Raw genomic sequence first — 24,333 nt, forward strand, 5'->3', positions numbered from 1 at the left:
GGCATAAGGAAATCCCCAAAGAAGGAAGAATGTAGAAAATTTCTGTGTAACCATGAGGTTATAAGAGGTCTAATGTAATAAAAACACAAACTGGATCAAATGACAAAAAGAAACCTTGCATGTTGTTGGCTTTATATAGCCAAATGGTTATGTCAAAGAAGGGGAGATTGCTATTTTGCAAAAAATGGAAATTGGTAGGGCTATATAAGATCACAATTGGCTCAAACTCTGTATGTTTGGTTCATGAACTACTAACAATGCATCTTACCAGCTTCCTTGTAAAATTGATCTTTTTTTCTTTATAGAACGCATCACTTCTGTTTGACCAAGGAGTGAGAATGGCAACAAGGCCTACAAATGCAGGCCAGATAAGAGTTAAAAAACAAAAATATTCACAATTTTTATCATTTTTAAAAATACCCTATAAAAATTTGAAGCTAAGACTAGTGTCAAAAAGTACATATGGTGTAAAAAGCAATTTGTCAACTCAATACTTATTGACCAGTGTACCCCAAAGCAAATTAATGTCTGTTCTGTCTATACAGATTCTCACAATGCCTTTATCGCAATTCCTCACTCACAGGTTATTTAAGTTTGGAATATAAATATATTAAAAAAGATCAAAGTGAGAACACTGGAGCAATTGATGTACACATGGAAAACTGTTTTTTTTAAATGTGACACCAATATAATAATGTTAAAAACAAATCATACAATGGATAGGGTTATTTTAGGGAGCTAGGACAAGCCCATTATAATTTTACTAGACTGGAATGCATTATCAACTGTTCTAAATAAAATTAAATATGACTTCCAAAAAGAGAGGAAGTCAAGCCAAAATACTTTAATAATCATTTCATGTCCATGTACATGAATGACTGCAAGCTATATGGTTCCACTGAAAAAATACATGACCAAGTTTCTTTAACTCATAGAATCTTTCTCTTAGGATACAAAAATGTCACTTTAATCCAATATATGAACTTCCTCATGTTCTCCAAGGAAAAGCAAAATACAAAAGGTTCAATATCGAATCTAGAGGTCAAATTGAGGAACTAGCGGTGATACCTACAAACACTGGTCTCTTCTAGGCAAGTTATCCTAAAAGCTGAGGCTGAATATGAGCCGACATTCTGAAATCTAGGTTAAGCTATATGGATATATTTAAAGCAATTAATACTTAAACAATAATAATGTACACGTTTGAAAATGGGAAATGGACCAAATAGATTTAGAAAGTGTTCTTTCAAAAACTTGGATAATACTAGTGAAGAAGTAGGAGTCATGATCCTAAGGTAGCTAGATTAACATCCCCTTTCCAAAAAAGCAGCAAAGGATTGATAAGCTATTTTGGAGCACACACTCAACAAAACAAAACCCTTCAAGAAAAACTTCTGGAGCAAGCAGACATCATTTTATCAAGCAGTTGAAAAGGCTGATTATAATATACACATCACTGAGTTGTTCTGGGATAATTAAAATTGAAATTTGAATTACTTATAGATGTAGCCTATGAAATGGTTATGATTCAAGAATGGAACCAAAAAACCTTCCACAAGCAACATCCAATGTAAAGTACAACATGATGTTGAAAAAGAAGCATCAAAAAAATTAGTCAGTAATTTGCTTGTGGAAATAAAGTAGGTTATAATGCCATTTTGAAATCAGGCTATTGTTACCAGTAATTACAAAAAAGATTATTATTACCAAGCCTGAGTCTTGTGATCACTGGTAGTTCATGTAATAAGAGAATTGGAACAATACAACCCATAAGTGGAGGCAGCAAAAACCTAGCACCTACTGGATAGCTAGCAAGACATGACATAGTGGCTAGAATTAAATGTCAGAAGCTCACTGTCTTTCAGGGACTAACAAAAGACAAATCTTTATGCGACAAATACATATGTCAAGACGTCTTAGAAAACCCATTCAACAAACCGTAGTTAAATCAGACAATTATGACAAAACAAGCTACTGTCTAAAATCATCTGAACAAAACATCAATCTGTTAAAATTAATATTTTTAAAAGGTGCCATTATACCAAATTCTCATAATATCCAAGCTCATGGAATATGAAGCTTTTACACTATAAAAGAGATATACAATCTACCAGAAGATATAAAATCATAAGGGAATTAGATTAAAGGACTAACATTCTTTCTGTCCTATCTGATTCTAGAGTGGGTCTAAGGATGCTTCCATGAGATCACAGAGGATAAGGTTTTATCTTAATACTTTTCTTCAACTACAATAGCAGTTATTCTATCCACTGTGCAACAGGTGCTATAACATGGGATATGAAAGAGTAGCAAGATAGTGGCTTATCATAGAATTGAGTCTATCTGAATTTCATAGAAAAAGAAGAGTATAGTGAAAAATTAGGTCACACAGGATGGAAAACTATAGATGGACTGAGAGCAGCATTGTTTTAGGGAACATCTGATACAATAGATCTATCGAGAATATCATCTGTTAAGGGTACTTAACTTGGAGTCTATGACCTTTTTTTAAAAAATATATTTTTAGAATTATATTGCAACATAACTTATTTCCTTTGTGATCTTATTTTATGCATTGAAAAAAAAACATGATCCTGAGGAGACCACAGACTTCACCAGCCTGATTGCCAAAGGGGCCAAGATATCCATTCTCTGAGCATTCTTTTTGAGTCATTACTATCATTACTGGCAGGGTAGATGTTTTCACTGTCACACTCTTAGTCAATGATATTTGGGGAATGTGACTCATTTTCCAAGATTTTGGATGTCCTTGTAGAGGGATAATAAAAAGAATCCCAGGGGAAAATCTAGGTTCTGAGGTCCTAGTTCTTCTTCCGCTCACAAGCTGTACCAGTTTGGTCTCAAGGGCCCATTTTCTTCCCTGGCATTCTAAGGATTGGAGGTTTAGGCAGATTCATTCTGCATTCATGAAAGTGATTTAGCATACTTCTAGGATTCCAATCAGAATTCTAATTTATTCACTTGGTGGAATAAAACCAGACATAAATCCTATAAGAAGAGCTTAAAAACTTGGGTCGTTTGTGGCTTTTCCTGATCTTGGAATAACATAGTGGAAGCCTAATTCCTCATGAAATTCTTACTGTGATTTGATTTGTCATGAACATTTTCTCTCACTTAACAGATCTGTCTTTTTGCCTTTTTTGGTGTAAGAGAGCAAAGATCGAATTTGACCTCTGGCCCTCATTTGTGTGACCCTGGGCAAAATCACTTATTTCATCATAAGTGAGATGAAGACCTTCATGCTGTAGTACCCTCCTCTAAGTGCCATTGGAGGGGATCAGGGGAGAGCACAGATATAAAGCACAGCCCTATGGAGTTTGCTTCTGCAGTCAGGTTCTCTTCCATAAAAGTCAGGGGCAGACAATCATGGAAACAGCCTGAAACGTACCCTGCTGTTGGAATCTTTACAGATTATTGATCTGATCTTACAAGAAGATGTTTTGGGCCAGAACCTGAAACAAGGTACTAAGTAGAACTAATTAATACAATGCTTGTGTTTGCACCTTTACTCATTGGAGCTCACAAGTATGGGAGATTCACAAAGTAAACTTTGTAACTTTGTGAATTCATACCTCCCTTGAAGCTCTTAGGGCCAGAGAGCACTATGGGAGAAACCCATAATCTCAATCAATCTCTCTCTCTCTCTCTCTCTCTCTTTCTCTCTCTCTCTCTCTCTCTCTCTCTCTCTCTCTCTCTCTCTCTCTCTCTCGTATCCCACAATTCCTCTCTCTCATATATAAGATACAGACAGAGGCTCTCAGGCAGAATTCAGTCAAATTACATGGAGAGGAGAGCGTCAAGTCAGAAGAAGCCATGAGTCGGAGTTGAGCTAGAGCCAGGAGAGAATTACTTTGGAAGGCAAGAGAGACAGATTCATCTTTGTGCTGGCTGAAGCTGAAGAAAGCAGAGGCAGAGGCTGAAGGACAAACCTTTGGATTTGGAGACATTTGGAGGGAGCTCTTGGAACCAAGCAGAGAGAGAAGCCTCTAAGAATCTAGCTATCCGGGCCCAAGGAAAGAGACAAGACTTGGAAGGAGAAATAAATATTTGCATTTTTACCAGCTGGCTGCATTTGGGGTAATTATTGATCTGAACTGATACTAAGACTGCCTCCAGAAAACCTCCCCAAGAAACCTACTTTTTCCCAGAGAGAACCTTCCTATATTATTTTAAAAGAAGAATAAGAACCTAACTCCCTGCCTGGTCGCCCACCTATTTCTGTATTCCAGAACTCTGAAATCCCTTTACTTGATCATACTTTTATCATCCAAACTCTTCTTATGTCTCACCATCCCAATCCTATTTTTCATCCTCACTGTGACTTCTCATCCTCACTGTGAGTCATTCTCACTGAGACAGTAATTTATCAGGTCATCAGCCTCTTGCTTTCCTGGTCTTGACTCAGGGGTGAACTAATTCAGTTCTAGACTGTGCTCTACTCTTGACTACCCTGGTTTCTTATTCAGTCATCAATCACATCTTGTCCATATCCACTTGGATAATTTCCATCATTCATCTCCTTATCTCTCAACCATGTGCAGCTGAGTAGAACTCGAGGAAGTCACAAAATATGGCAGAGTCCACTTGCTATTTCTAAGCAAAGTGTGCTTTTCTCTCTTCCCTTCATTATTATCTATCCCAATCACCTATCACAAACCTCTTCTCTTAAGTAGCCCACAACTTGTAGGGTTAACATATTATTTTCACAGATACCTCAGGGATCTGCCATTCTTGGTGTGGAAGGACTTGTGGGCTAGTCACAGTGGTACACATTTAGAGTTTCAGCTGATGGAGTTGGAGCTGCTAAGACTGGCAGATCTCTTGAGCCAGCTGGAAACTGCAATGGGCTAAATTGATGTGTCCACACTATGTTTGACATTGGTATGAGGAGTCTCTGGGAATGTGGGACTATCAGGTAGTTTAGAGAGGAACAAATCAGTTTGGGACTGAAATGGAACAAAGCTCCCATATTATTTAGTAGTAGATGAAGTCTATGATCAGCCCCCTGCATTCTTACCCAGATAAAATGTAAAATCTTAAAAAAAAAAAAAAAAAAAGATGTGTATGAGGAAAGCCTTGGAGAGCAACAAGAATACATAGAGAGATATAGATACATATACAAATATACAGACACTCACACCGAGATGTATGTACATGTATATATTCGTGTGTACATATGTGCATGGAAATATATACACATATATGTATAATGTTCAAAATTCCCTCTGATTAGAAATTTGCAAAACATTTAATATAAAATTTTTCACGTATAGGAATAATTGTGTGTATATACATATATAGTGCTTCAAACATATATTATGTCACTTATATTATAAATATATACATGTATGTATAAGTATATAGCTCTCCAAGATTTGCAAAGTGCTTTATAAATATGTACATATATTATATATATACTGTACACATATTATAAATATATGTATATTTACAATGTACATATATCACAATGCACACGTTATACATATGTATATACTGCACATATGTATTTATACTTATATGAGAAAATGTATATAAAGTGTTTTAAGAACATTAATGCCAAGAACAGACCTGGGATATAATACTGTATATATGTGTATTGCCCACATACACAGAAATAGGAATGCATATATTCACATATTTATATATATGCATGTTCCCATACATATAGATATGCACATAGGTGCGTGTGTTTAGAATGAACTTAGGATTTCACTGATATGTGGAATTCCCTAATGAGGACCCTTCCTCTGTCAGTAAGACACTTTTTATGCATCAGAGACTCTCTGAGGCTTGCCTGGGGCACTGAGAGGGGAAGCTACTTGTCCAAAGTCACCTGTCCAGTGAGTGTGAGAGGAGATTCGAAGGCACATCTCCCTGACTAGAGATTAGCCTTCTGTCCACTACACCTTGCGACTTAAAAGCACTAAACAACAGCTGTTATTGTGGTTGTTCAATTAGCCTGAGCTTATGATGTCACTGGTTTAGGTTCCAAATTCTGTCCACTGGACCACAGATTTAGAGCCCTAAGGAACCTGAGAGATCTTCAGGTCCAACTTCCTCATTCTACAGATGAAGAGGCTTAGAACAGTTTTGTACCTTCCACAGGGTATCTGAAGCAAGATTCAAACTCGGGACTTCCCAGCTCCAAGAACAGTAACCATATAATTGAGAGAGTTGCGATTGGGGCCCAAAGATTAAGTAATTTGTCCCGTAGTCAGCATGGATCAGAGGGAGGACGCAAACCTGAGGCTTTAGGGTGCCAACCTCCCTCTCTGGCAATGTGCAGGTGGACGTGATTGATTGTACGGGTGGTGTCCCTCCCAGCGCCCGCAGCCCCCCAGGTTTCTCTGGGTTCATTCGTGTCCCGAGCCCCATGCTGGGCCATCACCATCTCCTCCTTCCCCACGTCAGCCTCCACCACCCACCTGCGGCTCGGTAATTTCCTACCTCCAGGGCGGTTCTGAACTGCCCCGCCGCCACGGCGTACTTCTTCTGCCTGTAGCAGGTGCTGGCATCCTTGAGGGCCACCTGGAGCCACTTGTCGATCTGGGGCAGAAAGCCGAAGTGGGGCGCGTTCAGAGCGTCCGCGATGTCAGCCGCCGGACAGGGGGCCGGCGCCGCGGTGGACACCAGCGCCTCCACGAACTCGTACGTGACGTCTTCCTCGTCGATGTAGACCAGCTTCATCTCCACGTCCATGATGTTCTTGAGGGGGATGTGGGGCAAAGGCAGAGCGATCAGCTGGCTCTCCAGCTCGGTGACCCGGGGCTCCCGCTTCAGGGCGGGGGGCTTCTCCTCGCTCTCGGTCCTTCTCTTAAGGCCGGCTCTGTCCAGCTCGCCGCTCTGCTTCTCCTTCAGCGCCTTGGTCATCTTGACCCTCTCGTTCCCCATCTCCCCCTGCTTCTCGGGGCAGCTTTTCTTCACCTCCTGGGGCATGTCCAGAGCGTGGAGCGGGCTGGCCAACATCACGATCTTTTTGCTCACGTTCATCTTCGGGACCATCTGATCGTGGCAGGTCCTGTTCCCAGCATTCTCCAGACTCCTTGAATCCATCGGATCCCCCGAATGTTCCTAGAGGGAATGGGGGTGGGGAGAGAGGAAGAGTTATGAAAAACAATCTAAGCCAGTTCGATCATTTAAGTCACTGCCACAATCCACTTAGGGCTACTGCTTTATTCTTCATAGGTAATCACATTTGAGGCAAATCTCTGGCTATAGCTTTTGCTGACTTATTACTTTACCTAGGGCAGTATATGTTTCAATATTATTATTATTATTCTCAAAAAGTATTTTCAGAAACACATTTTAGAAAACATCTTAAAAATAATCACCCATAGCCAAACAACAACATCTTCTGCTCATTTTTATGAGGTACAGAGATGCACCAAATGGGAAGATCTTAGGCACATCCGCTGAGGACAAAAAAGACGAAATATCCATCTTGATATTAAAGGCAGGTGGCCTAGAACTCATTATAAAATACACCACTCACCTGCATAATAGGCTTTGGAGGAGAAAGAATTCTCTTAACCACAGCTGGTGCCAATGAAAGGCTTCCAGAAATGTGGGAAGCCGATTTTCCTCCCTCATTTTTCCATTAATAATGAAAATGTTAATTTTACACAGCTTTAAACACCATTTTTCAGAACAGGCTTTCCTTTTTTTTTTGTCTTATTTATTTATTAATTTATTTATCTCTAAGTGGAAGGAACTTGACCTTCAACTTCACATTAATGCTGGGCATAAACCCATATCCTTTGGGTGAGAATGCTAGCATACATAGAATGCTATGCTATCCGGCATCCTACATGTAAGTAAAAACTATAATGTTGCACAGATTAGAAATGCTGCCAGAAATCACAATTGTTTTTAAAATGGAAAAAACCATTTTTAAGAACATGGAACTATAGATCCAGAAAGAGAAGGTAGATCAGGAGGTTGTCTGGCTAGTCCTTCTGTGATATAGATGAAAGAAGATCACTTGCCCAAGATCTCCTAGATAGTGCGATAGGAACACTTTTATTTTTACAGATGAATAAAGTGAGTTTCAGGGAAGTTAACTGACTTGCTCAAGATGACCCAGGAAGTTATCAGAAGTGGGATTTAAGTCCATCTGATCCCAGGATCAGTATTCTTTCCACTGTAGGTTTTGGAGTATTTTCTCTGCTCCTGTATTTGTCTCAGAGTATATGACAATATTTTGGGGGTCAATCAACAATCCTGCATTAAGCATGTTCTATGTGCCAAGTGAGGTGCCAGGTGCTGGAAATACACCATGGCCCTCTTCTATTAATCATTATTATTTTAGTTAATCATTATTATTTTAGTATTGGACAGCTTTTTGAAGCCCTTCCAGGAATTTTATCTTATTTGATTCTTACCACTATCCTACTCCCACCTGACAGATCAGAAAACTGGCCCAGAGAGTTAAAGTTATTGCAGTACACTGTTAAAAGAGTCATCAGAGTCAGTTTTAAGACAGAAGTCTTTGGATTCCTTGTCCAATGTTATTTTTAATAAGGTACACCAAAAGCAGGAAGGAAAAGAACAGCTGAGTGACACATCAACATTAGATAAAAGGTCTCTGTCTTTCTCTAGTGCATTGGTTTCTTCTCAGTTCCAAACAGGAGTTGCTGCCCTTTAGAAAAATGTCACAACTTAGAAGGCTGAGAGATCAAGGTGACAAGGGTTGAGTCATTTAACCCAAGTTGAACTCTCAAGTAGTCTTTAAATGCTGGAGTTGGAAATCTGAAATCTGCTTACCATGAACCTTCAAAAAAAGAGCCAGAACTTAAATCTGGTAGAGTTTCTTCCAGTCGAATTCGATCCAACTCAGCCAACATTTACTAAAGGCCTATTATGTGCCAGACCCAAAGACAAAAGGAAAAACCATCCTTGACTTCCAAGATTCAAGGCATCCTAAAGCATTCTAAGCCATCCCAACTAATGTCTGCTTTCATTTATTCAACACTCCTTTATTAAGTGCCCCGTATGTGTTGGGCACTCAGTGAGATTCTGGGAAGATGAAGATGCTTCTGTCTTCAAGGAGTTTGCATTCTACTCATAGGAGACATATATACATATATATTAAAATGAGTTACAGAATAAACACAAGGTGAAAGAGGTTGGAGCATTTGAGTCAGAGAACAGGTCTTGTATTGGAGATGGCAAATGGGCATATGCTTTGAAGGGAGCAGAGATGGGGAGGGAAGGGAGTACATTCCAGGCAAAAGGAAGCCTGTGCAGCAGCATTATTAGAAAAAGGAAAGGCAAGGAAATGTTGTACATAGGAACCATCTGGCCAGTACACAAAGTATATGAAGGAAAGCAATGAACAATATATCCAGAAATATCTTCCTTCTCTCCCTGTTAGAATAATTATGGGGTCAAATGTGAATATGTGACCTGGATGGTGAGGTTCTCTGAGAGTAATTCAAACAGACAAATCCCTTAAGGAAGTACAAGAAGTACTCAGAAATCTGAATGGCTAATTTTGCTATGATTTTTAGAAAAATTGCTTTTGTCATAATTTTATTTCATTTTTATTTTTAAGAAATGATGTTATTATAGTTGTTATGCTGTGTCCAATTCTTTGTAATCCTATTTGGGATTTTCTTGGTAGATAGTAGTTTGCTGTTTCCTTCTCCAATTCATTTTACAGATGAGGAAAAATGAGGCACACGGGATTTAATGACTTGTCCAGGTTGAGGTCAGATTTGAATTCATGAAAATGAGTCTTCTTGATTCTAGGCCTGGTGTTCTATACATTGTACAATGTAGTTGACCATGTTATCTCACATATGGTTATTATGAAGAATGAAATATAATATAGAAAGTTATTATTTATTTTGTAATTTATCACAATCACAAACATTTTAGTGTGCAAAGGATGATTTTACATGAAGCCATGAAATTATATTTCATAGTTTATCTTAAATTTAACAAGATATTAAAAAGATTGCCTTATTAATGATCCTTTCTGAGATTTTTTATTTTTGAATAATTCTGTAATGTTTTCCTGATACATTCCTTTAAAATGTATTTCTATCACTAATTATTAGCTCTCCCTTGTCCTGATAGAATTCTGATGTCATTTGTAGAAAAATTTTCCATTGACTTTCATTACATAAAAAAATTGCAATTGTGTTACTTCAAAAAATCTCTAAATATAATATCTCCATCCTTGGGATATGCTGAGTATCACAGTACTTTCAAAATATGTAGCATCTGTCTATCACCCTTAATAATTTTGCTCTGGACAATGCTATTTTTCTATTCATCTCCATTTTTTTTTGGTAAACCTTTTTTCATTTGTTTACATTTAAGACCTCAAAATTTGGGTTTGGGACTGGCAAGGGATCAATTTTTTTTTGGGGGGGGGCATCACAAATTTTATTTATTTATTTATTTTTTAATAGCTATTTATTTACAAGTATATGAGTAATTTTACAGCATTGACAATTGCCAAACCTTTTGTTCCAATTTTCCCCCTCCTTTCCCCCACCCTCTCCCCTACATGGCAGGATGATCAATAGATGTTAAATGTGTTAAAGTATAAATTAAATACAAAATAAGTATACATGTCCAAACTGTTATTTTGCTGTACAAAAAGAATCAGACTCTGAAATATTGTACAATTAGCCTGTGAAGGAAATAAAAATGCAGGCAGGCAAAAATATAGGGATTGGGGATTCTATGTAATGGTTCTTAGTCATCTCCCAGAGTTCTTTTGCTGGGTGTAGCTGATTCAATTCATTACTGCTAAGGGATCAATTGTTATAATTGTCAACACAGTATATGGCTACTGTTCAGTGACATACTCCACCGTGGTCCATTTTTATAAAACCAATGGCCTTGGTAAACATATTTCTAAAATCTCTCTTTTACTTTCATAGGACTGGCACCAAAATGTGGGCTAAGATGAAGACATGCTGCTGGCAGAGATGCTTGAGATAAATATGACAGCTCGTGGTCCAAGAAGACCTCAAAATTTTATAAATGTGAATTTTTGTGTAATAGCCAAATTTATTCTTTTCTTTTTACTTTATATTACAGCAAAAAAAAATCCATGTATTAGATTCAGAACAGCACAGATATAGAGCTGGAAGTGACTTCAGAACTCTGATTCAATCTTCTATTTTACGTAGAAGTAAACTGAGAACCAGAGAGGTTAGATAATTTGGAGACACTTAGTAATGTCACAGTGGATAGAGTACTGGCTTGGGAGTGAGGGAAAGAAAGATCAGATTCTGTCTCAGAATTTACTAGCTATGTGTGACCCTAAACATTTCACTTGGCTTTGTTCTTTTCACTTGTAAAATGGGCATGATAATAGCACTGACCTTCCAGGGTTGCTGTGCAAATCAAATGAAATAATATGTAAAGAGTTTCACAAACTTTTAAGAGCTGAATAAATACTAGCTATCATATAAATGGTAGCTATTTTCCAAGGTTACATTGATGGTACCAGGCAGAGTTGGGAATGGAATCCAAGTGTTCTTTCTCCTAATAACAAATACTGTTGGTCACTCTTTCCTCCTAGGTATTCTCTTCTATTTGGGTTTTTATCACCTTTCTTTAAAAGGTGTGACTTTACATTTTTGGTCCTTGTTATGGACTCTTTACCCATATTTTTCATACTGGCTGTTATCTTCTCTTTACTCTGGGTAATCTTATCAACTGCCCTGGGTTCACTCAGCTCTGTGCAAATTATTCCCAGATCTATCTATCCATCCCCAGTCTAGATCCTGATCAATAGTCCTGAACTGCCAACTGTGTATTGTTTCAGAAAGTACACAGGTAATCCAAAATCAAAATGTCCAAAGTCCAAAACAGAACTCTTTCATTTTCTTTCGCCTTAAAGCTACCCCTCTCCTCAACTTCTCTATTACTGTTGAGGATAGAACCATCCTTCCAGACACCAGTCTCCTACTCCTTACTTTTCAGTCTGATAGTACATCTCTTTATTCCATATGTCTAATCAGTCACCAAATTTAGTGTTTAAAAATTTTTTTATTATAGCTTTTTATTTACAAGTTATATGCATGGGTAATTTTTCAGCATTGACAATTGCAAAACCTTTTGTTCCAATTTTTCCCCTCCTTCCCTCCACCCCCTCCCCCAGATGGCAGGTAGACCAATACATGTTAAATATGTTAAAGTATTTGTTAAATACTACATATGTATACACATCCACAGTTATTTTGCTGCACAAGAAGAATTGGACTTAATGTACAATTAACCTGTGAAGGAAATCAAAAATGCAAGCGGAGAAAAACAGAGGGATTGGAAATGCTATGTAGTGGTTCACACTGATTTTTCAGAGCTCTTTCGCTGGGTGTAGTTGATTCTCTTCATTACTGAACAAATGGAACTGCAAATCTTATTTCTACCTTTACAAATTTCTCCCATGTTTTCCCTTCTCTCTCCTCAAAGAGCTAGAACCCTAATTCTGGGCTCAGTTATTCCGCAACTGGAATATTACAACAGCTTCCTCATTAGTCTCCTGGCCTCAAGTATCTCTGTACACAGTTGCTTGTCAAAGTATTTTCCTAAAGCAATAGTCTGATCATGTTACCTACCTCCTCCATATACTGCAGTGACTTGCTATTCCTTCCAGCTTCAAAGTCCTCTGTAATTAAAAGCTCTTCACTATCAGACCCCTTCTTACCATCTCGATGGTCTTACATTCTCTCTTCTCTTCATACACTCTCTATGGAGTAGCCATTATACCCTACTTGCTTCCTTGTTATCTCTGATGTCTCAGTGCCTTGCCATAGATCACATGATATGTCTGGAGTGCTCTCCCTTTTCAGAATCACTGACTCCCTTCAAGACTCAACTACAATGTTTCCTTCAGCAAAGGCCTTTCCCAGTCTCTTCCTCACCCTCCTAGCCCCCTCAGCTGTTAGTGCCTTACAGTTTATGGCAGGAGGTTTTTTTAGTGTCTAAGAGCTAGATTAGGAAATAAATTATACCTTTATTTTCATTACCTTCTCACTGAAATTTAGCATTTCCTTTAATTATTTAAAAAAAACCCATCATTCCAAGAAAGGGTTTGTTAATGTCATCAGACTCAAAAGGAAGTTAAGAACTCTTGATCTAAAGTTACCTTCTACCCATTCTGCACGTATCTTATATGCCTGTATTTATATACATGCTGTATATAAAGGACTCATATCTCCTGGTTGGTGACTAACTCTCCAGGCAAACCTTAGGTACGTTTTATCTCACTCCCTAAGCTTTCCTGCCACATACCTGCCTTCTCCTCTTCTCATCCTTTTTAATTGGGGCATATTCCTGGATCAGTGTGTGGATCTTCTCCCATAGTGAAGGGAAGAAAGCAAATAAATCAGAGACAAGAGAGATCATCAAGGAATGAAACAGTAACAAAAGGCAGAGAAGGTAGTGGAAGTGAGTGCCCAAACAAACAGGACCATTTGTTACTAGTATTAAATTTAATATACATTTGAAAAAGAATAAGCAAATTTCTCATAATGGAAGTTGACAGTTTCATATACAATGGTCTTCTTTCCTCTATTCTTTGAATATTGAAATGCTGATGCTTAAGCTTTTAATAAACATTTTAAATGAAAAAAATCAACATTTTTCAAAATGTTGTATAAAATGCACAAAAGGAGAGAAGACAGAGAGACAGAGAGACAGAGAGAAAGACAAAGACAGATAAAACAGAAGGAGAAACAGCTGAATTAAACCATTTCAAATTTGGTAACTTTTCTCTTTCTCTCACTTTTTTTTTTGATCCACATTAATACTACTATTTGGGCAAGAGCTGATAGACTCAGAAACTCTCACTTCAAAGTAGAGCAATGATTCCTTTGTCTTAACTCTTAAAGCTTACATATTGAACATAATGTTATTATAGTATTTTTTCCTGTTGTAAAATTACAGAAAATAAACAGAGGTGCCCAAGTGTGGCCTATCTCAGGGAAAGTAGAGCCTAAAATATTTTTGGCATTTCATTTTTTAATTATGGGCAAGATAAAGTAGATCTTCTACATTTTCAATGAACCCATCATTGATTCAATTTCATTCTCTTCCTCTTTCCCTCTTGTTTTCCCTGCTTCCCTCCCTCCCCCCTCTCTGTCTGTCTGTCTGTCTGTATCTCTGTCTCTCTCAATTTCATTCTGCCTATCTGTCTCTCTGTCTTTAATAAATCATCAATTTGATTAACCCAACATTATTCCTTGATATTGAGACATGCTCTGATTCCACTGAGGTCCACTTTAATTATTATCTCAATTAAAACAAAACTTAGGGAAAAGCAATTAAAAATAATTATCTTTGTTAAAGAAGTGTTTTTGTTTATAGGTGCCTACAAAATGTTCATTCTTTGGTATAGACAATGTTGTAAATTTGGTTTCTTCTTAGAAATGTACCATAGAACTTCAAAACTTTTTTTAGATATCAAAAGAACAGATTTCTTAAAAGTCTCAAACACTTTAATAATAAAAAGCACAAGAGGAGAGCAGGTGATGATTTCCCATCATTTTCAAGGGTCAGCCTTTTAAATTTGCTTAGTGCATTTTCAAGAAAGGGTTTGTTTGCTTTGTGCAACCAAGTTCTTGGCCCCTCTGGGCTGGGGAATGGAAGAGAAGCAGATGGCACGGCCTTGCAACTGGAAAGATACAAGTGTTTTCATGGCAGCTCAATGGAGAAAGCCAGTTTACTTATTGGACTTGCTGTTGAAACAGGCTGCTCAAATATGGATAGACAGTTGGAGGAGAAGAGAGAGCCCATTTTTAATGTACTATAGGAGAAATGCAACATTACAGTTGCTATGGTTTTCATTCCTTAAAAAAAAAAGAAAAATCTAATTTTAACCTGCTGTTGAATTCCTGTAGCTATGGGAGACATTCCTTCGGAGAAACTTCCTCCTTGTTAGGGTTGAGCACTGCACCTGGCTTTGTGTTAAGAGACCTGTGTGGTTCAGTCTTTTTTACAAGCGTCCATGTGGACTTGTACCTCCTTGTCAGGGAAGACAACTAGGTTATAATTATACCAGCCCCTTGACTCAGAATGCATGCTAAGACATACATAACAGGCTCTTGCCAAAGCTCTATTCCCAAGGTGGTTGATCAACCTGATCCACATGTGTCTATTTTTTATTTAATCTGCTCTGAGAGGCAGCCTGGCAGAGAAGATAGAGGACCAACTCTGGAACCAAGAGAACCATGGGTTCAAATCCTATCTCTAGCTCTATGACTATGGGAAAATCATTAAACTTCTTAGGGCCTCCAGACAACACTTCCAGGAGTTTTTAAGACAGGATCTAGAAATGTAGAAATATTTTTTGATAATTGTATTTCAATATAATTGTCTTCCTTTATAATACTTACCAATCTTAAAGCATTATATAAACTTAGCTTCTTCTTCTTCCTCCTTTGTTTTTGAAGGGGACCAATGGCATCATGGATGGTGTCTTGACTTGTGGGAGAATTAGATTTAAGTGAGGCAGTTGTACAAAGTCATCAGCCTCACTTCCTCTTCCAAAATTAATGAAGTTCAGTGGCAGGACGAAGAACGTGTGATGGCCTGGAAGTAGGTGACCTTGGCAACTTTGATGTCTGACCACAGCACTGACTTCAGCCATCTTCAGCCATAGGCCAGTGGAACAAACTGTTCTCATCTGCCCATTCTGCGAGGGGGTTGTCTTCATATGCTTGGGATAGAAATGCTCCAAATTTGAGACCTGTTGGAGATCCTCAACCTAATTTAGCTCATCTGCCCAGACAGTTTTACTGGAGCATGGATGCTCTTCATGCTAAAGGTGAGAGTGGGGTGAAGGTGGACACTAAAGGTGGATGAGCAAAGGGACTAGCAAGTCCTTATACCAGAGATCTTTCCTGAGCATCCCATATGCAGCTATTAGCTTTGCAATCGTGTGTGTTTTATTTTATGCATTAAAAACATTATTCTGAGAAGGGGCCCTTGGGCTTCCCTACACTGTCAAGGAGATCAAAATGCAAAAAGATTAAGAATCCTCATATTAAAGAGTGTGTTGTCCTTTGATAGGGTAAGGGTACTTACCACCCCCCCCCCAAAAAAAAAGCAAAAATTGGAGTATTAGATTGAAGTAAGAGAGTCATATCTGTGAGGAATAAAAGAGTCACCTTTGTACTCTATCCTGGTCAGACCACACCTGAAGTAGTATGTTCAATTATGGATACATTGGACTGTACCCCAAAATGGGCTCCAGGATGGTGAAGGATCTCAAATGCTTACCTTATGAAAACAAATTGGGTTTCAAACTGGGATGCTTAGCCTGAAGAAGGTAAAAGGTAGGATGAAGAGAAGCACAACAGGTATAGGCAACACAATCTAAGGTGATATTGTATGTACAGGAGAAATTGATAATAGAAAGAGAGGGAAAAGAGTAAGTATTTATATGATATCTACTATGTGCCAGACATTGTGCTAAGCTCTTTTTAAATATCTCATTTGACCCTCATAAAAAATCCTGTGAGGTTATTGCTATTATCTCCATTTTTCAGTTGAGGAAATTGAATCAAACAGAGTTAAGCAATCTGCCCTATATAATACCGCTGATAAGTACCTGAAGCTGGATTTGGATTCAGTCTTCCTAACTCCAGGTGCAGTTTTCTAGTTATGTTCCACTAGCTATCTCAGGTGGGAGATCTGCTACCCTCTGCCTTGGTCACATCATATGTGGAATTATGGGATTCAGTTTTTGGAACTTTACTTTAGGAAGGACAATAAACTGAAAAATGTCAGAAAGAAAACACTATAGATAGTGAAGTTTCGTGTCATATGAGATCATTTGAAGGAAACAGGGATGGCTAGCCTAAAGAAGAAAAGACTTGTGGTGGGATGTGGGAACTAGGGAAGAATGGATAATTTAGCTACCTTCAAGTATTGGAAGGGTCTTTTGGGGGAGAGCAACTGATTTGTTCCTGAAGAGGGGACACCCATGATTCATAGGTGAAAGTCATAAAGAGGCAGATTTAAACTCAATATCAAGGAGATTTTCTAATAATTAGAACTATGCCAAAGGAGAACACTTCCCTGCCTTGGGAAGCAATGGATTCTCCATCATTGGAAATCTTCAACCAAAGTCTGGATAGACAACTTCTGATTGTGTATGGGGGTGGAGGTTCTATTTCTGTTAAGGATTGGACAAAAGGGATACAAATATCTCTCGACTCTGGAATTCTCTGATTCTGTCATTAAATTTGCTTTGGAATAACAACAATGAAGATTTTCATTTAATAGTTAATGTGTATTAAGCAAACTTATGTGAGAAAAGTCATGATGTCTTAACAATCTTTAATCGGATTTCAACTATAATTATGACAGCATTCTACCATAAATACTATTAATTCTAGGGGAGCTATGGATGTGGCTATCAAATTTTAACAGATTTGAAAAGTAGATCTATCCAACTGAAGGACACAGTGTCAATTACTGGCTACTTGCAAGCTTTGGGCCACACAGTCACAGTTTTGAGGCCATCGCTTTAGCTATATCCATTTAATGTTATGAATTATAGTTAGCAGAGAAACACTCACAAAAATTCTTCTAAACTCTCAAACTACCGCTTTTTTTTTCTTTCAACAGGAAATGCAATCATTCCCACAGACCTCCAAGAATCAAATTCTGTTCAGTTCCATAATCCAAAATAGGATTAAAAATCTTGTTTGCTGTATCACACTTCAGAAATTCAGATAATGCCCTAACAAGCCAGCATGTTCTCAGTAACTCAAATGAAAGTAAACAGTTCACAAGAATTAGTATCTTTTTTTTGGGGGGGTAATGAATTTGGTAACTTTCCTAAAAACAAATGCACATGCTTTCATTTTGCCATTTGAATAGATAATTCTTTGGAATAAGATAAAAATAGCAATAAGCCAGAATCTCTTTTCTAGTCTTTGCTGAGGATGGTGGAGATATTACAAACTGGATCCAATTCAACAAACTTTACTATATACCAGGGTACGTTTTAGGTACTTTTAGGTAGACAAAAAGTGAGACAATTCCTACTATCAATGAGTTTGTACATGATGGATACAACAATGAATTAATTAGTCAATAAGCATTTATCAAACATCAACTATGTGCTAGCCACTGCTAAGTGCTAACAACAACAACAACAAAAAAAAACATGAAATACTCCTTGCTCTCAATTTGTAGCTATGTGTAAAATATGCTTAAAAAATTCCTACAAGGTAATTTTGAGGGGGAAGCACTAGCAACTAGGGTATCAGAAAAGGATTCAAATAAGGCTAATATGGAAATATGTTTTGCATAATTTCAAATATATAACTGATATATTGCTTGCCTTCTCAGTGGATAGGAGAGGATGGGAGGGAGGGAGAGAATTTGGAATGCAAAATTCAAAAAAGAAAAGAATGTTAAAAACAAATAATAAATTAAAAAGTTGAAGCCAAGAAAAAACTTTAAGTAGGGAATTGGTGCTTGAAAAGAGTAAAAATTACACACACACATATGTACTATGATAATGAAGGGGCTAACAATCATTGGGGTAATATTTCAATGTTTTAGCCTATTCTAGTAGCCAAGTTTATGACTGACATAAAGTGTGGGTTATTCATGGGAGGTGGGGATTTTCTAATCTTTATAAAATGACTATGGTATAAACTGACATCTTTACAAGTGGGGTCTCTGCTGATACAGCAAGGGTGTCCATAATGAATGTGTCTTCCAAAACTCTTCATCAAAAATGATTGCTGAAACAATTAATTTCTGTGCTTTGCAGGTGGCAGAAGTTAGAAGAAGTATGGTGTCAGTGTTCTTCTGAGACCTTCAGCTACATTTCTTCCATTAACATAAAGGCAACAAGTCTGCCAAATTCATGAGAATCTTGAGGAAAAGCTCAAATCTTATTCTGAATCTTTGCAAAAAGCTCTTTTTCACCTACTGAAAGCTGGCGCAAGTTTCTATTTACTTAAGGAGCTTTAATGTGTAGAGGTATGGAGAAAAATACTAATTTCTCTTCTTGCCAAAATTTTTACTCTGGTCCAGTACACAAACATAATTCCATCTTTTATTGATATGGCTCTTAATTCCAAGAGCTTCAACTTCCTTTACAAATGCTATTTAACTCACAACCTACAAGATCAGTAGTTATTTCTATCCCTATTTTCCAAACGAGAAAGCAAGTATAATGTGATTAAATGCTTTGCTTGCAGAGAATTGCACAACTCATCTGGGAGAAAAAAGGTCTAAAGCACCTATCTTGTGACTCATCCTTAAGTGCACTGTTCACTGGGCCTTCACAGATAATACCTCAGAGCAAAAAAAAAAAAAAGTTTTAAATTTGAAACTAGTTGGGGAGATTGGGGAGAAAGGATATACTTTGGTTATTTTATTTTATTTTATTTTTTTGCTCTTGAGATTAGATCTGTATCTTGTCATTCATTTAGAATGTGTACAGTAAACTATTTTTTCTCTCTTTGGTGGAACTTGGATTCCTAGAGTCATACTCCCAATCATGGATATTCATAATGATAAGATTAATAGCTAACATTTATATAGTGCTTACTACATACCAGGTATTGTGCTAGCACTCTACAAGTTCCTATGATTCTCATGACTATCCTGGGAGGTAGATGCTATTATTATCTCTATTTTACAAAGGAGGAAACTGAGGTTTACAAGAGATTGATTTGCCCAGCAGGTTTTGAATTTGTCTTCCCAGTCTAGTGTTTGATCTCCCATGCCATCTAGTTGACGAATAACAATGGAAAAAATAATTGTTAATTTGAGTGATCTCACCCAGTTAGTCTCAGGGAGACAATTAAGGAGGAAACGGGGGTAGTTCTATCAAGCTTCTAGACTTTTGGGAGTTATTGATATAGGTATGGAAGCCTGTCTCTCTTGGATGTTTGGGGAAAAAAGAGAAAGGGATGATAGACCTCATGAACCAACTTCATATCAAGGATAGACATCTGAATTAAAGTGATGGCTACATTATAGGCCTCTAGGGGAGAGCTTCACATAGACTGATACTGTGCATTTATCATAGTTCTACTCTGTACACTATTTGTTCTTTTCTTAACTGTAAAGAAATTTATTCATTCCCTAAGCCTTGTTAACTTTTTGCTTGAAAGGGATACTGGATGATGCCATTATCAAGTGGTGTCAAATAAAATAATTTTTTAAATTATAAAAGCAATCCACCAAACAAGAATTCTACACTCAGGATTTTAGTGTTATTTGAGAGTTTATGACTCTCAACAAAGTTCCAACAGTAGTCTCCCAACTTCCCTCTTTCACTATTGTCCCTTTGTATCCTATGAATTCCTCTAAAAGTGATCTTATATTTTAGTCTAACATTTTAATTTTGTATCTAAATAAATTGTGCCAAAAATTGCAAATTTACTTGTTCTAAGTCACACAGATAGTTAAGTATCAGAATTGGGACTGAAATATAGTTCTGATTTCAAGTCTAGCATTCTTTCCACTAAACACAATTAGTGTCTAATAAATGCCTGATGAATCTAATTGATAAGTATGCCAGATTATTGAGTTTTCTTGCTTTCACATGTGCTCTCCTCCAAACTTTGAATGTCATTAGAATATTTTGTTTTTTTCTGTTAGCTATTACTAAATGGCAAGAAGGAATAAAATTCTCTAATGTAACAGAATAATTGGCTGATATTATAACTTCAGTTGCCAACTAAATGAAGGTTTCCTGATTCCTATGTAGGTAAAGTCAAAATGAGCTTTGATTTTAAAAATCAATCAATAAATATCAAACAATACTATGCTAAAGAAGAAGCAAAAATAGTCCCTGTTTTTAGAAACTTACATTCTAATGGATAATGACATATCCAAAATGCATAACAATATTGCATAGAAGTTATTTATGTCTTCACTGGATATCTTAAATGCACAGACAGGTGACTTGTCACAAGCATGGATCTTTCTTGAATACTGTCTACCGCTTCCTCTTGGAGGGTGGCAGAAGGAGTTAAAAAAAAAAGACTTGCTCTTTTCTCCTCTGAGAGAGGAAGTGCAAGACTAAAAAACTATCTTCCCAGTAAATAATGCTCTTCTAGGAAACAGATTTTAGGTACAGAAGTCACTGACATCCTTAGGGTAATACACCTATAAATTCTTTACTCCCCACCCAATGCTAATGATATAAAAGATCATTACAAAGAATGAAGGATGGATAAAGAAATGAATAAATTCATAGTGAGCAGAAACCAGAGAAGTTATACAGATTGGAATGTGTCAAAAATACAAAAGAATGAGTGGATTTTTAAAGTGAGAGATGAGAATTTGCTCAAGCAAGATTCACCTGAGTTCACCCAAGGGGAAATAACCCAAATTCTCTAGGGAGGCAAGCTGAAAATCAAAACATATTGAGGTACTGGCTTCCCCTACAAGTCTGCTTTCCAAAGGATCTTTCTCTTCCCACCTGTCATAAGTCTGTTTCCAAGAGACTCTGAAACCATGCATGTCTTCTCTCAGGCAAGAATGAAAAATATCCCTCTTCTTCAGAGTTCTCTAATCAACTCAGCCCTTCAGTCACATAGGGTGACATCATCATTCTCTCCTCCAATCTAGAATCACATTCTACCAGCAGTATTGAACTCCCTTGGTAATGGGGGTGGGGAAGGGGTGCTGGATTCCAATTAAACATAAATATTATCATGCTGACACATTACATTGATAAAAGTTGAGTTTAAAAGTCAATGATCTTTTTTAGGGCAAATGATTATTAAATATGAAAATTAAAAAAGACAAATCATAGAAGTTCTAGAGCTGAAAGACAGCTTAGGGATCTTTTAATTAATAGCATTCTAGTGTGTACCCTTTCCCATAGGTTAAATGAATCGATTGAGGTTGCACAGAACCCAGATTTGAACCCAAAATTCATAATTCTCAATTCAGTAATCTTCCCACAATAACATAGGCCAGTGAAATATTGGACAGAACTTGGCAAGTATTTAAGACTATTCACTCAGAACTACATCTTTCACTAGGCATAGGTGATATAAAGACAAAAAAAGAATTGGTCTATGTCTTCAAGGAGTTATCATTCTATCAGGGGAATACATTGTGTAGACTGACAAAGAAATACAAAGTTTATACAGACCTCTGTTTCATAAAGACGAGAGCATTCATTGCTGGAGATTCCTGAAAAGTTTCCTGTAAGAGGCGGCATCTGAGCTGTGACTTGGGGGTTCTAAGAGACAGGAGTGAAAGGGGAATCCCATTCCAGGCACAGGGCATGGACATGGAAAATGTCAGGCCCAGACCAGAGAATAACAGCTGGTATGGCCGTTTTGCCAGAATGTGGAGTGAATGATGGGAGCGGGAGGAGGATAAAATCTGGAAAGGAATGGTGGAAGCCAAACATAGAGAGCTTAAGGACAGGATCAAGGGACCTATATCTTATTTTTAGCAACACAAGGGAGTTATTAAAGACTTCTGATTAAGAGAGTAAAAGTATCAGACATGAATTTGAAGATTAACTCAGTAACTTAGATGAACTAGTCAGTATTTAGAAACAAGAATTTTGCTTGCAAATAGCATTGTTTGGACCTTTACAGTAATGTGTTGAACTAAAAACTGAATATTCAGAATTCCAAATGAAATGGGGGAAGGTGAATAAATCTTTATCAAGAACCCATACAGGCACTGTGCAAAGTACTTTACAACTATTTTCTCATATGATTCTTATGGCAACCTCAGCATGTAGGAATTATTATTGCTCCCATTTAAGATATGAGTTAATGGAGGCAGACCAAGGTAAAGTGACTTGTTCTGTGTTTGAGATAAATCAGGAACTTCTTGTTACTTTACAAAAGGATTCTGTATTATTCCAGTACTGCATATGATAACACTTGGAAAAGCTAAGTATCTGCATGATTATTTGAAAACTAGGAATGTCAGTACCTAGAACAGCGATTGGTCCATTGGAGATGTCTTGCTCAGGGTTACATACAAAGTGTCTGAGGCAGGACTTGAACTGTGGTCTTCTTGAGCCCAAGATCAGTATTCTTCTATTCTATCTGACATTCTAACTGAGCACTTTTAAAAAGTAGCTTTATTATTATTATATATATTATTATATATTCAAAAGATATTAGAAGTAGATGACCATTCTTCTCACCAGCCAACAGCAATGAGAATGATGGGTGCCAGTCAGTTTATTATCCTTCTTGGAGTGCTAGAAGCTTATTTCCTCCTCTGGAAATTTTCGAGTAAAAAAAAAAAACCTGATATTTTAGAGGATCACTCAGTCAGTTTTAAGTCTTAAAAGAAGAGAATTGTTTTGGCACATAATGTAATGAAGGAGGGATTTGGGTATTAAAGGACTTACTTGTGAATCCTGGCTCTGCCAGTTTCTAAACTGTGTGATCTCATTCCAGTCACAATATCTATGCACCTCAGTTTTCAAGGCTAGAAAATGAGATTAACAATACTATCTCAGAGGTTTGTTTTCAAAGAACTTAGCTAATATAGTGTGTGTGTATATATGTACATACAGACACACACATATAGACATGCATAGATTGTGTTTATATATATAATGAATATATCATTATAATGTCTATATTAACTTATTCATATCTTTGAAATAAACACAATGTACATATACACACATGTGTATGAATGTTTATATATGAGTGAATGTAGAGTCTATGTACACATTTGTGCATGTATCCATGCCCGTGTGTGTATGTAAAATAAATCTGTTTTGTCAACCATAGACTATCTAACCAGTGAAATTTGGAAGGTAATTGTACTTCGGGGAGTTCTAAAACTGAGCACTGAGGTATGATGTGACTCAAGGAGGCAGCCTGAAGACAAGGAGGAGGAAGCTTTGCCAACTAGTGCTAAAAACGATCTGAGGCTCAAATCCAAGAGTAGTTTTAAAAAACAACAAAAGTTTTCACAGTTAACTACTGGTACATCCTACATAGTTCAGGATTTTGGTGGCAATATGCTGATTTTTTTTTTTTCAGGCATGTGTGCTAACACTGTAAAGTGGGTCAGTCACAGTTACGACTGATCCTGATTTGGTATATCCTTCATTAAAAAATAAAAAAGTCAAGCTTATGAGCATCTTGAAGAAAAGTTCAAACCTTGTTCCATCCCACTGGCAAAAAACTCTTCTCTAATTCCAGAAAGCCAGTCCAAACTTCGATCTACTCAAGGCACTCTGCCACACAGAGGTGTGGAAAAAATATTAATTTTTTTCCTCTTGTTGAGAATCCAACATTTGTCCAGAACAGAAACACCTCTTCATCTTTTATCAATATGGATCTTGTTCCAAAAGTTTCACATTTTTTG

At 37.2% G+C, this 24,333-nt stretch overlaps 1 protein-coding gene across 1 annotated transcript in view; it reads right to left on the reverse strand.

The window, feature by feature from the left end:
• Positions 1–24,333, reverse strand: part of SPATA16 (spermatogenesis associated 16) — a 296,094-nt gene that overhangs the window by 247,969 nt on the left and 23,792 nt on the right. The window contains exon 2 of the mRNA XM_051983185.1: positions 6,469–7,092. Within this exon, the coding sequence (XP_051839145.1) occupies positions 6,469–7,092 (624 nt within the window). The remainder of the gene's footprint in view (positions 1–6,468; positions 7,093–24,333) is intronic.

Source organism: Antechinus flavipes, chromosome 3 (genome assembly GCF_016432865.1).
Source record: "Antechinus flavipes isolate AdamAnt ecotype Samford, QLD, Australia chromosome 3, AdamAnt_v2, whole genome shotgun sequence".
Lineage (NCBI taxonomy): Eukaryota > Metazoa > Chordata > Mammalia > Dasyuromorphia > Dasyuridae > Antechinus > Antechinus flavipes.